Source organism: Lissotriton helveticus, chromosome 11 (genome assembly GCF_964261635.1).
Source record: "Lissotriton helveticus chromosome 11, aLisHel1.1, whole genome shotgun sequence".
Classification (NCBI taxonomy): Eukaryota; Metazoa; Chordata; class Amphibia; order Caudata; family Salamandridae; genus Lissotriton; species Lissotriton helveticus.
Genome location: NC_136072.1, coordinates 815855960 through 815868734, shown reverse-complemented (window position 1 = coordinate 815868734; position 12775 = coordinate 815855960). Strand labels below are relative to the sequence as shown.

Here is a 12775-nt window from a genome sequence, read left to right as displayed (position 1 = left end):
TGATCAAGTGTTGGACCATATAGATGCTGGCCAGGCGTTGTTCGAGTGGTGGGAGGCTCAGGAACATCTGGGCCACTATGTCAGGATTATATACATGATGTTGGGACACCCACTGGGTGGCCGACCGAGCCAACTCCCTCTCATGTGGCGTGAGGGGTGGCTCGTCGTCCATCCAATGGTCTAGGGCCTTTTCAGTTGTTTGAAACAAATCCTCAGAAGAGATGTGTGTTTCCTGGTTAACTCTTGTTTTCTGAGGTCGATGGTGTTTGGCGCCATTACAGTGCCGTGCTATGCCCAGAAAATTCATTTTGTCTGCCGGCTCGTTGTTATCCCCTTCCTCTGACACACTATCCCTGCCTTCCTTCTCGATGTTGCGTACTGCTAGTATTTTCTTTTTAATCTTGTTCGTCATTGCTTCTGTCTGCGCTGCCTTATCATGTTTACCGTCATTGATGTTGTCGCTCCACTCTATTAAACTAGCCTCCACGTCCCCATCACCCCCATCAAGTTCCCTGATCAGACAGTTGATAATAAAACGGAGGGTGTTGTTCTTAGCTTTTACTTTTCTATTTTCCATAGCTTGAGCTACGCATTCATGGTTCCGTCCTGTTCTGATGAACTCATACAAGGCATTTAAATGTGTATTCATATCAGGCAGTCCATCTAGCTCTGCGATGGCTTGCCTTACTCGTATTTATATGGCGCGCATTGGACCAGTAATACCTGGCTGTAAATCATATATACATCTAGGGAGTTCGACGTCATCCTTTATTTCCTTATCCCCCCCCCTTCCGCACCCCCGGAAGCCTGTTGTTGGTTCTGGACTGGCTGGGGCACGGCCTCTGGTGGGAGCGGGGGAAATGGTGCGTCTATGTAGGCTGGGGGTGGCTCTGCTAGGTAGGTGGAAAGGAACGCCTCTGGTGCCGTTGGTTTAATTTTAAGGGGTACATCTTGGGGAACTTCCTCCTTGATCTCCTCTGAGAGTACAGGGTAGATACCAGTAACAAGAGCGTTTCTCTCCCTATCCATCTGTTCTGATCTGACCTGTTCACCCTCATCTTGTAACTTCTTTTCTTTAGCCTGTTCTGACATCTGTCTACCTTTCTCAGCTTTGTTGAGTTCTTTCTGGGCTCTCCTATTCGCTTCTTTGCGCCATAAGTCAATGGCTTCTTTTTGAGAAGGCCTTGATTTCCTTTTCCATAGTTCCTCTTCTACTCTCATGATACATTCTGCATCCCATGTTCCCGTAACAGGCCATCTATACATTGCCTCTAAATCCTTTGTATAATCTACCCAGAGATCAAGGTATAAAACGGCGCCTATGCCATGTTTGTTATACATAAAATGGCCGGGGGTATCTCTTGGCGGGACATTAACTGCCTCTTCTAATATTCCCTTTTTAGTGCCTATTTTACGCAATTTTGAAAACAACGGCATGCTGGAACCTAACTAAAACAATTTCAAACTCAAAACATATACAACATATACTTATGCACTGAAATACAGTACAACCATACCGGTCTCGTGAAGGAGACACGTCTTTACCGTGTTCATTAAATGAACCCGTCTTTATGCGTTCTCAGTGGTACTCACCGGGAAGCAGAACTTGAAGACCTGGTCATCGGACGCTTGACGCTTGCGCAGGAATGGCGGACTTCTGAAGACCTCGGACTCGGCTCTCTCACGGGTTGGGCTCTGGGTCAGGACGCTCCGCAATCTTCCTCACCGCCTCGTGTGGATGTCTGGTCGCAGAATGCCTCCTCCGTGGGCCCGAGGGAGTTGGCGGGAAGTCCCGCTGGCGTGTACACTTGAAGTCCGTCTAGGCTGTAGAAGGGGACAGGGGCCGGACCTACATCGCCGGCGCGTGGGAAAGGGGATGCGTCCCTATTCGGGCGCCAGAAAATGTGGTAAATAAACTATTTACACTATCATAATTTCTATAGATGCAAAAAAGGATCAAATATAAATGAGGAGCAGAGTCCGTGGTGTTAGAGTCAATGGGCTATATTGCATTAACTCGAGTTAAGGGAGAGCTCCTTTCACCAAGCAGGTTCAGGAGAGTTCTGAGCTTTATTCACAGAGTACAATATTTATACATTCTTTGCATACATAGGGAGGAGCCCTCCAAGCAGAAGGAAAGAAAAAGATATGAGCATGTATGCGTTCACTGTAATGAGTCATAGGTGGGTGGGTGCATAGAGGGGGCAGCAAGGTCAGCAAAAACTCGCACTGCCTGTTTGCGTAACTTTATCAGACTTTTACACGAGGGCTATTTCCTTTCTGTTGGTCTGGGAGGGCCCTGGGTGTCAGAGTGACTAGCATGTCTGGTCTTATCTCTAGCTCGGGGCAGCATGCAGATTGCTCTCATCTGTAGAAGTGTTGCTGCTTCATACTAGCAAGTTGGTTTGGCCCTTCCTGTCCACCCCTTGTGTAACTGTCTTGGAGGTTTCCCTTGACATGGGCCCCACTTATCTCTGAGAGCCGACAGCAAAACTGGGCCTTATCTCTGCAGAGGGGCTTCTGCTCGCCTCCTGCTCAGGGCCGGAATGCAGCTTTATCAGGTCGACCCTTGTTTGACACTGTTAAGACACCCCGGGCTGGGCCTCTTCTCCGTGACTGCTCAGCAAAATATCTAATGTGCTGCAGAGAAATGTAACATGTGCCTTTTTCAGGGTCTGGCATGGAGGGGCCTGGTGACAGAGAAATAAGGCCTCTGAATGTGAAGTAATGCAGGGGTTTTTATTCAACATGGCAGATGATGAGAGGGTAGCGCGTGGGGCACAAATACATATAAATATGTAATTTTCTTCATATGAACTGCCACAGTCCACAAAAACTGCTAGATCATTTATATTATGGGTAAAGAGGATAGGGGCTAGTACACAGCCCATGTTCACCCCCCTTTAGACCGGAAAAGACTCGGTCAATTCACCCATCGAAGTTATTATCATGTAGGCGCTTAATCATATTCAACAGGTATTGCGGTGCCCACAGTCCATCCAGGACCTGCAAAAGCCTGGGGCGGGGAACTAAATCAAAAGCAGATCTAAGATATACAAATGCTATGTAATGCCGTCCTTGCCTTAATAAAACACATTTCCAGTAAAGCAACCGGAAATGGAGCACCTGGTCCAAGCGTGCTGTCCCGTTCTCTAAACCCTGCCTGTAAGGATCTGGGACTCGTACATCCACTCTAGAAGCCTATTCAAAAGAACCCTTGCAAAGAGTTTTGGGGTGCAGTCAATTAGGCTAATAGGCCTATTAGCTGGAGTATTGCGGGCTCCCTTCTTGAAAATGAGAACTATCTCGGCTCCAAGCCATGTTGAAGGTATGGGAGCTCCTCGCATTATGGCACTGAAGACCAGAGAAAAGTAGGCCCTTCATATGTCAGGTTTACCAAGAAAAAGATCTCATGGAGCCCTGTCCAAACCCGAAGCTTTCCGGGGAACACTTGTGAAGGGGGGTTGACTACATTAACTTAGATAGTTAGTCCATTCTGAATGGTAGCCCCTAATTAGCAGCACCATTTAGTGTAGATACTCAACACCAACCCACCCTTCACTTTTATCACATATATAGGTCCTGAAGAATTGCCACGGTACTAATTGACCAACAGGGCAAGAAACATGTCGACCCAGAAGAGAAGAGCACAATATTGAATGAATATCCCTTGTTAGGGCCGGTGCCACTCGACTTTTTATCTCTCTTTTTAGTTAGGTGGTTTACCAACCAGAATAAAACGTATCTCATTGGAATATCCAACCTTTTTTAAATCACTCCTACTGCACCACTCACTATCTACACACACACACAGGCCACCCCCCCCCCCACTTCATCATACGGCTAAGGAACAAAAGATCTCCGACAAAGAGCCCCTTCGTGGGTGCCCGTTGAGCATTGCAGCGCCGGCTCAACGAGGAGCAGGTCCATATGATGAAGCATGACACCTAGCTTGCTGGGTGTGTGAGGACCCTAGTTCCGCAAAAGCGGGATCCTTGATCCCACTACCTCCTTTACTTTTTCTAATTCACCACCACCTAACAGGTGGTAGGTGGGTTCTAGTTCAGAGGAACAGCTTTATTTTCTTTGTACTCGTAATTTTATTGTCATCTGCTTCTTATTTGTGCCTTTCTTTCTGCCCTATTTGTCTGATCATTGTTTTTGACTTTCTGCTATTTTGACCTTTTCTGCTATTTTCGTTCACCTTGTCTGCTGTTTCCTGTTATTTGTGCTCCTCTGTGCCACTCCTTGCCTCCTCCACATGCTCCTCATTACCTGTTTCCTGCAACCCTGCGCTCACTCCCCCAGCCAGCAGGCCTAAGTAGACCTGTCTGCACTACACAAACACAATTCGGAACTAGTCTTTGTACTAGACTCTTATACAGACCACCAGAACCCTGTGCCAACTTCTCTAGTGACATCACAGACTTCATTGCCCCCCTCTTCATAGACTCCAGCACCTACTTCCTCCTAGAAAGCCTAGAGTTTCACCTAGAAGACTGCACTGACCCAAACTCGATCACCCTCCTGGAAAATCTCAGGAACCTTGCTCTCACCCAGCACTTCACCGGAAACCACCAACGCCACCAGACACCTACTGAACCCAATTATCTTCTTCAACAACATCATGGTCGACAAAACATCAGCTATCACCTGGACAGAGCCTTGTTAGCTTCAGCAATCTTGTCCCGAGTTGCAGGAGGCCCACCACTCCTGGCCCTACCCACTGCTGCTGGAATGAAATCCTAGAAATAGACAGGGCTTCCACCCTCTCTGCGCACTGACCCAAACCCACCAGCAGCCTGACGAAATGCATTGAGAACTTGGACTGTATCACCGCAGACGCCCAACTCCTTGTCCCCCCAAGCGCTGCAAAACAGCAAGAACACAAACATAAACTAGCTGGTACACAGAAGCCTGAAAGCCATGATGAAGTCTAGTAGACGATACGTGTTGGCAGTTTATTCTAATCTAAAATCAAATAACCTTTTTGTTTGCTATTTAATGTCTTATTTTTTTAAAATCAAATGTATATATACACTGTACACTTTCATAAACTCTGTGTATTTTTTATATCTAGGTTGTATCTAGTAGATTGCCACATTGGTTTGTGCCATTCTTACAATGTATTGAAGGGAACATATTTCTCTTTGTATTTTTATATTCACATAGAGTGTTTGGATGTGGATTCGGATATCCGAGAAGTCATTACCCACTTAGTTTTTACGACTAAAGTAACAATTGTCGGCTGGTCGTGTGGAATTAAAAAACTGAAAGTTGTCCTTTCTTGTACCATGTTATAACAGTGAACAAGGAACAACTAAACGGTGTCTCTTAGTTCTTACATTGTATTCCAGTTGTACCGGTTCCTGCTTTTGAATGTTTCCTTATTCATACCTGAAAAGCCCTGAGGAAGTCTAGTAGACGAAACGTGTTGGCTGTTAATTCTGATGGGACATCAAACAACCTTTTTGTTAAGCATTTAATGTCTGGTTTTTTTAATCCATTAAATTTATACTTTCGTAAAATCTGTTTATTTCGGATATCTAGTTTGTGCTATTAGATTGGCACATTCGTCAAAGCCATTCTTACAATGTATTAAAGGGAAAATATTTTTCTTTTAAAATTGTGCTCTGTATCCATAACTACACTGAATCTTTACAAGCCATATTGTAATAAATCTGACTATTATTGTATCTATATAGATTAAATCTACAGGTGTGCTCCAGACAATCTTGAGTTGTTCTGTTCTCTTAACTACTTAACCTGATGGTACATGGCCATTGAAATTGTTAACTATTTGGACAGTCGTGCTCCCTATAACTTTACAGACTCTAGCTAGCCAAGCTGACTTCAACAGTTTTTGGTTATCATTCTCATACCTACCATTTTTATTAATGACTACAATTTCTATTTACCAAATACCCCCACGTGCAAGGCTAAAGATTAAACTTTATTTCATTTACAATTATTCCTGGAACCCATGTAATGGGATGACACTTGTGGGCTCTTGTTCTTTTTACGTAAATTGTTTGTCAGATGTTGGCTCAGTGTGACTGTTAAGCATATATAAAGCAATACAATTATTTGACAAGAAGTCATTTGGTGTGTTATCTTAATTTATTTAGCCCCTAAGGAAAGTTCTTTTCATTCGTTGTGTCGTTTGGGTTTTTTTGCTTCCTAAGGGTGAGGTTCACACTTGCTGTTTTGTTAGCTTCACATAGCACCTGTATGCTACACTACAGGGGCTGGATGATATTGTGGACGAGGGCAGTTCTTCATTTGATGGCTCGCTTGTTTCACCTTTCTCGTATATTTTTCCCATTTTACAGGGTGGCATTGCCTTCATTGCAATCAAAGGATCCCTTAAAGTTTACTATAAGCAGCAGCAGTACAACATCCAGAGCAACCGGCGAATCCTCAACTACCATGCCATGCGTAACCCGGAAGAAGAGGACACTGTTGCTACTATTGACAACGACGACAGCGGCAATGAAGACAACGTGACCTAATACTTCAGTGTGTGCTTCCCACTTCCCTTACCTGCATCCGAAAGTGAGATGAACTCTGACCTCCCCCCAACCCGGAAGGATATTTCGGTGATTCTGTTTTGTAACAGGATTAGTCCCTCAAAATGATAGCTGTCCAGCTTTGTGCATTCCCATAGAGCCAATGAACAGTCAGCCTTTGAAAGAGGTAGCATTTGTGCAGTGCTACTGGGTTTTGTCACCCCTACTTTGGATTTTTTCTTTAAGAAGGCAAATCTCTCCACTTGCTTCATACCCCGCAGCCTGTCTCTGTGAAAGGTTTGAACTGAGTTCTTTGCACCACAGCCTGATGTTACCCTGATAAATTTAAAAATGTATGATTGGCTTTCCACGTGCTAATGAGCAGATGCCAAGCACAAGGTTCATGGTTTCCTTTCAAATCATTTGTCCCTATCCAGTTTCAGGTTTGTAAATCATGCTTTGATGGCTGTCTTAAGTGCTGTGTATATAAACAAGAGCTTTGCACTGTATTAGTGTTTTATTTATCTGCTCTCCGACTGCCTCACGCAACGCACTAAGGGTTGTTTTGTCTCACATCAGATCACCTCTAATCCCTGGAGATTTTTGCAGTTTTTACTGACATCTGGGCAAACAGAACGGACAGCTTCATGAGCTCATAGTGAACCTCTCCTTACCAGCAAATATTAGATGAAAACGTCTGAATAACATACATGGAACCTCATTGCACTGAGTATGAACATGCTCAATAAGAGAACCACAGCAGAAGCCTGGGCTAGTTTGAGAACAATGAGGGATGGCCTATTGGGCCATTGATTACTTATCTTAACAGCAAACACTTGCATTGCAGTTAGCATAACATAAGAAATTCCGCCTGACTTTGTGATTTCTGACTAATTTGGAGCTACTCACTTTTCCAGGGAGTACTAGTTTCACGCTGCCAGATTATGCCACCTCACACCATCCCCAAGCACTATTTACTCACAATGCCCACATTGAGCATTTTTGTTGACCAGTGTTGGGTACTCTGACCCTGTACCTGGGCCAGTGTCTCCCAATTCTCATCAGTTGCTAACTTCACAAACTACCAAAAGCCAAATAGTGAAAGCTTGTTGTGCTGCCCACTGGTGCGGGTTTCCAAAGCTGCCCTTAATGCCACCTCCTCACACTGTCCACCGGTGTGCCCCAAACCTGCTTTTGGAAGGAGGAGTTGGAACATAGCCGGCTCTATATTCCTCCAGGTCCTCTTTGTGCCTAGAATGACAACCGAGAAGAAGTTGCATTGGTAATTTTATGTGGTGCTCACATACAAGCACCACTAAGGAATAGAATGCACAATTTGTGTGACTGCAAAAGTGTAATTAATCTAGACAATCTAGAAGGGAAGCCCTTTGCTTGGTGTCCATGTATTCATTTTTATGATCAGTAAAAGGGCTTTCTTTTCCTAGCAGTGTACATCTTTCTGTGGCCACTGATATGCCCCTCTTATAAGAACGGATTGAAACAAGCATTTGCAATGCAATAGGCCTCTCATTTGTGAGAGTTTAAGCTATTGGCACTGTAAATGACAATGACTTTTACTTATCTGTTTTGATAATTAACACATAAATGAAAGGCATTGTCTTATACAATGCCAATAGCTGTAACTCTTCATTTTAAAGAAGCGGATTCTATTGTCCCGGGCTGTTTGGAAACTGAAAGCACGCATTGTGCGCTGAATTGTGCAGGAAAGCATGTCATATCTGCAGTAAGAATATAGCTCTTTACTACGCGATGCATTACATCGCGTGCTATTACAACGCGGTTGTTACAGCAACTGAGTTGTTAGTACTAAATGCATTTACATCGCAATTCTTTACACGTCTTCCACTACGGGGCTCGCTGGACTTAGGAATAGTATTATTTACTATTCCTACTCCAGTTTACGATCGCAATGTAAAGGTATCGCGGTGTAATGACCGCGTTGTAAAGGTTGTTTCCCCTGCAGTAAGAGAGACACATTAAAGAAATAGTGCTTACAGACTAAATAAGACATACGGTGTAACAACAGAAGTAAAAGGGACAGTCCTCCTTGGAGGTTTCAAATGAAGACAAGGTGGTACTAAGGAAGGACTAACCAGCCTATCAACGAATCAGAAGCCATCATTTACAAAGGACAATGACACCAGCCAATGAAAAATATGGGCGGAGAGGTTTATTAATCTACCAGTTAATAAAATACATTGTATTAAGTTGAACTTGTTCTGTATTTCTTCCACTCTAGTTTCTTGGTAGTTGTGTAAAATGGAGCAAATTAGCATATTTGAGCCTGTCTGGCTGAGGTTCTCACCACAAAATGTAAAAAACCACCATCCAAACTGGACTAGGGTCCTCAGTAAGTCCCAAAAAGTTGTTGTGGATGCCAAAAGAAAGTTAATTAGTCTGTGTTAAATTTAACAGTGTTAAAATTGATCCACTGGTCAAAGAGTCTGATGCATTGGACATTCACTGAAAAGATGGAGACAGGAGCACAAGTGCCCAGTTGTTTAATTCAGGTGGACTAGATGGTCAATGCAGTGAACCCAAAGCAAAGTAATCTGGAGTTAACTGGCTGTCCTAATGGCCACGGGACAGCTCATGCTTAAGGCCTCCTTAATACAAGGCTTCCGTCAGCTAGCCTCATGCAGCTCTTTTAGTCTGTGAGTGCTCTTTGATTTGCGGTTCAAAATCCCGGTCTGAAGATGAAGTTCCATTAGTTGGCCATCCTCACCCTTGGAATCAGACTGCCTTTGCGTATCTGGTAGCTGTTTTTTCCGCTCTGAGACAATGATTTCCTCCTTCCTCACGAATTAGGAAGTACCTCTTTAGCTTTTAGGCTGTAGGGTTTACAAGGTTGAAGGCGACCACTTTGCACCATCTTCACTTTGTGAGGATTACTCCCTCTGGCCTTTTGGGCTATTTGGCATGCTTCTCTCACTAGGGATATCCTATTGTATGTTCAGAAAAACAAAAGAGGTACCTCCAAAGTACATCAGCCCTCCTGTTTTGTGTTTTTCAGTCCAAACTGGGAAGCATCCCTTGTTTTTTTACTTAGAACTCTGAACTCCGCGTTGTAGGAAAAAGATTGACCCCCGCATCTTGACCTTTTGATCCTAGGAACTGTTGCAAGAGGCGAGGGGCAAGATGGCGGCGGTGTGCTAGACCGCTGTGCGGTGAGTTCTGACCAGTGCCTCCAGTAATGCCGAACGCGGAATGGAAGCAGCGCTAGCAGTTGGAAATATTGCTGCTTTAATTAAAGCGGAACCTGGAGATGTCTTGCATTCTCTTAAAACATAGTATTTAATATACGGTGAAGAATAGAGACAGGAATTACAACAGTTTTTGAGCCTGCAGTAACGAACGAGATGAGGGTGGCGATAAAAGATCAGCTATCATTCTTCACCTCCATGATCGGTGTTGCAGTTATACGGCTCCTTGGAGGTTTAAAAACAAACACGTTTTTTTCAAGTATCACACAAACGGCAGGCAGCTCACCTAAGAGTGAAAGGGCTCACCTGGACGCAGATGTCGACTGTTTTAGTATGGCTCCTAAAAATGTTGCAGCACTGGCGGCTGCTGCAAAGACTAGAGCAGCTAAACAAGCACTGCGAGACCGGGAGCTTGCACTGAAGCGGTGCGGTGGTGCCGGTGCTGCTAGCTGCGGCGATGCAGGAGGGCCTGATACAGAGACGGTGTCCACTCCGAAGTCACTCAAACCGTTTGGCCCCTCGGTGGTTGATTTGCTCCGGAGAGCTCAACTATAGTGAAAACACCTGTGAAAACGCTCGCAAAGACACCCACGGCTAGCGGGGAGAAGAGGCACTCGGTAGTCCTGACCTCGCCGGCTGTACCACCAGAACTAACAACCGGGGGTGGATTGCTTGAGCCGACGGAGCAACACGGAGTGGATATTGGCAGCATTGAGGATGAAACTCCTACTGTTGTGGAAAAAACAGATATTAACGTAGAGGTGTGTAGCGATGTGCTCGAGGAAGGGGAAAACATCGAACTATCTGAGGAGGAGATACAGCCTGAAGGTATGACCCCCTCAATTTCAATTACAAATGTTCAGGTCATTTCTGAGACTTCACTGTTAGTGCTCACAGACTTATCTAACACAATGAACAGTTTGCCACACACCTCAGACAGCCCAGGCACCTTTGGCACCTCAGGGGAGCAGACAATTATTCCAGCACTGACACATGGAAATAAAATGCACGAACCTATGGGCGTAGAGGTAATGTGGGCAGCTGCTGAGACAGCACAGACGGATAAAGATCCAACTGACTTTTTCTCATTCTCTGAGGACGCAGGATGGTCAGGCGAAACTGAGGAGGATGTCGAGGATGACGCTGAGTCTGACCTTACTACAGAGAGTGACCAAAACTTAAAATATAATGACCCCAAGGGCAGCCGGAAAACAGTGTTAAAAAAGAAAAAGAGCCATCATGGGGCAGGTGAACTGGCTTGGGATTATTCTCCATCAACGCAGTCTACTGCCCACACGCATCCACCCCATTCTTCTCGCTCAGCGTTATCAGATTATGCAGACCAGCCGGGGGCTACGTTAACTTCTGTCATGGATACTGTTCTCCAAGCCATTGCTTCACACCGCGAAGAAACCTCTAAAGATAGCCGCAAAGCACAGGCAGCTCTTCACAAGGTACAAGGGGTAGTACGCAAGCTAACAAGAACTGTTAGCACTTTTGGCGAACGAATGACTGAGGTGGAAGCTCGCATAGTGTTGAATGAAGCCGAGGCCGCTGCAACTCAAGAACGAGTTGATTCCCACGAGGCAGAATTAGCTGACGTAAGGTGGAAGATTGAGGGAGACGATGTTCGCGCATATATAATTCAACTCTTTCAAGTTACCCTGCTTGAACTATCTAGTTGGAATTGGGATATTGAAGTGCAACGAGCACATAGAGTTCCACTTACCTTGAAACCTGCAGTAAAGTCGGGGGGTTACCCCCGAGCGATTCTGGTCTATTTTGGGAATTTTCTCCTGAGGCAAGCCATCTTCGAGAAGGCAAGGCCTGAAGCACGTCGTAGCAAAGACTCAATCTCCTACTTTGTCCGACCGGACTTTTGTCATATAACTGTGGAGAGGTGATGGCGCCTGCGACAAATGATTAAACCCTTCCTAGAAAAGAAGGCGCAGGCATATCTCAACAATCCTGCTAGATTGAAAATAATTTTTGGAGGCCAAACGAGATTCTTCACCTCGGAGATCAAAGCGAAGGAATACCTAGACAGCTTGTAATAAGCACATAATTGGGAGATGGGATGAGAAGGAGGAGTATCTATCTTTGATCTGCCTATATACACAATTCTTATTCTCTTAGTCTTGCTCTCTCTCTTTTTATGTCCCGCTCATCTTTATCTAGAGAGATGAAGAGATAAATGAGTAGTTAAACTTTAATATAAAAAACCCACTTGGTAGAATAACTAATAAATATGCGAGATAATACGTTAGATGATATGTTAGGATGATTAAGACTGTTTGTGCTTCTTCTTTCCTTCCCCTTTCTTCAGTTTTTCTTTTTTCGTTTTTTTCTTCCTTTTTCCGCAAAGTTTTTTCTCTACATTGTTTGATACTGTTGAGCACTGGTTAGGTAGCACTGTTCCATCACTACAGACTCTCATAGAGTCTATTTGCCCTTATGTGGGTATGAGGGGGGAGGGCTGTGGGGGGGGGAGGCTTCGGCTGGGGAGGGAGGAAAGGGGAACAGAGAATGGGGGGCAAAAAAAAATAAAAAGAGCAAGTTCAAATATACAAAATGTACATCAAGATTTGCAACAAGAGATTTACAAGTAAACCTAATTTCTGTAGTAGGGGATCTCTGTGTATAGTCATAATCTAGTGAATAGTCCCGCCCATGTGCGAGGACCCCGGCAATCAAAAATAATCTCTTAAGTTGTCAGAAAATTGCAGAACTGCAAAGACACTTAAGAGAGAATTTAAAGACAAATAATGCAGCCTCCATCCACAGGCTACACTGTCCAGTACTTCAACTAACAGCAAAGCCTGTCCAGATTTCCCTTGCTTTAACAGCAAAAACCCTCTGGAATGATAGAGAGGAAGGAATGGACAGACAAGCCCCATAGGCTGCCATTATGTGGCTTAAATAGGATACTGTCCCTTAAAGAGAACTTTCCAGAACATCTCCCAGTATCCCAGAATGCACAGCAGGTCCCTCTTACTTTCAGTACTTTTTTCCGGCTCCTGCTAACAGGACCCTGGTGCATTG

The 12775-nt window shown here is 44.6% G+C and overlaps 1 protein-coding gene across 3 annotated transcripts in view; it reads left to right on the top strand.

Annotated features, from left to right (window-relative positions):
- Positions 1-8743, top strand: part of LOC144792083 (E3 ubiquitin-protein ligase MARCHF5-like) — a 65751-nt gene extending 57008 nt beyond the window's left edge. For all 3 annotated transcript variants that reach the window (XM_078666933.1, XM_078666935.1, XM_078666934.1), the window contains exon 6: positions 6333-8743. In XM_078666933.1, coding sequence (XP_078523059.1) covers positions 6333-6512 — 180 coding nt within the window. In that variant the 3' untranslated portion in view covers positions 6513-8743. The remainder of the gene's footprint in view (positions 1-6332) is intronic.
- Positions 8744-12775: the final 4032 nt, after the last annotated feature.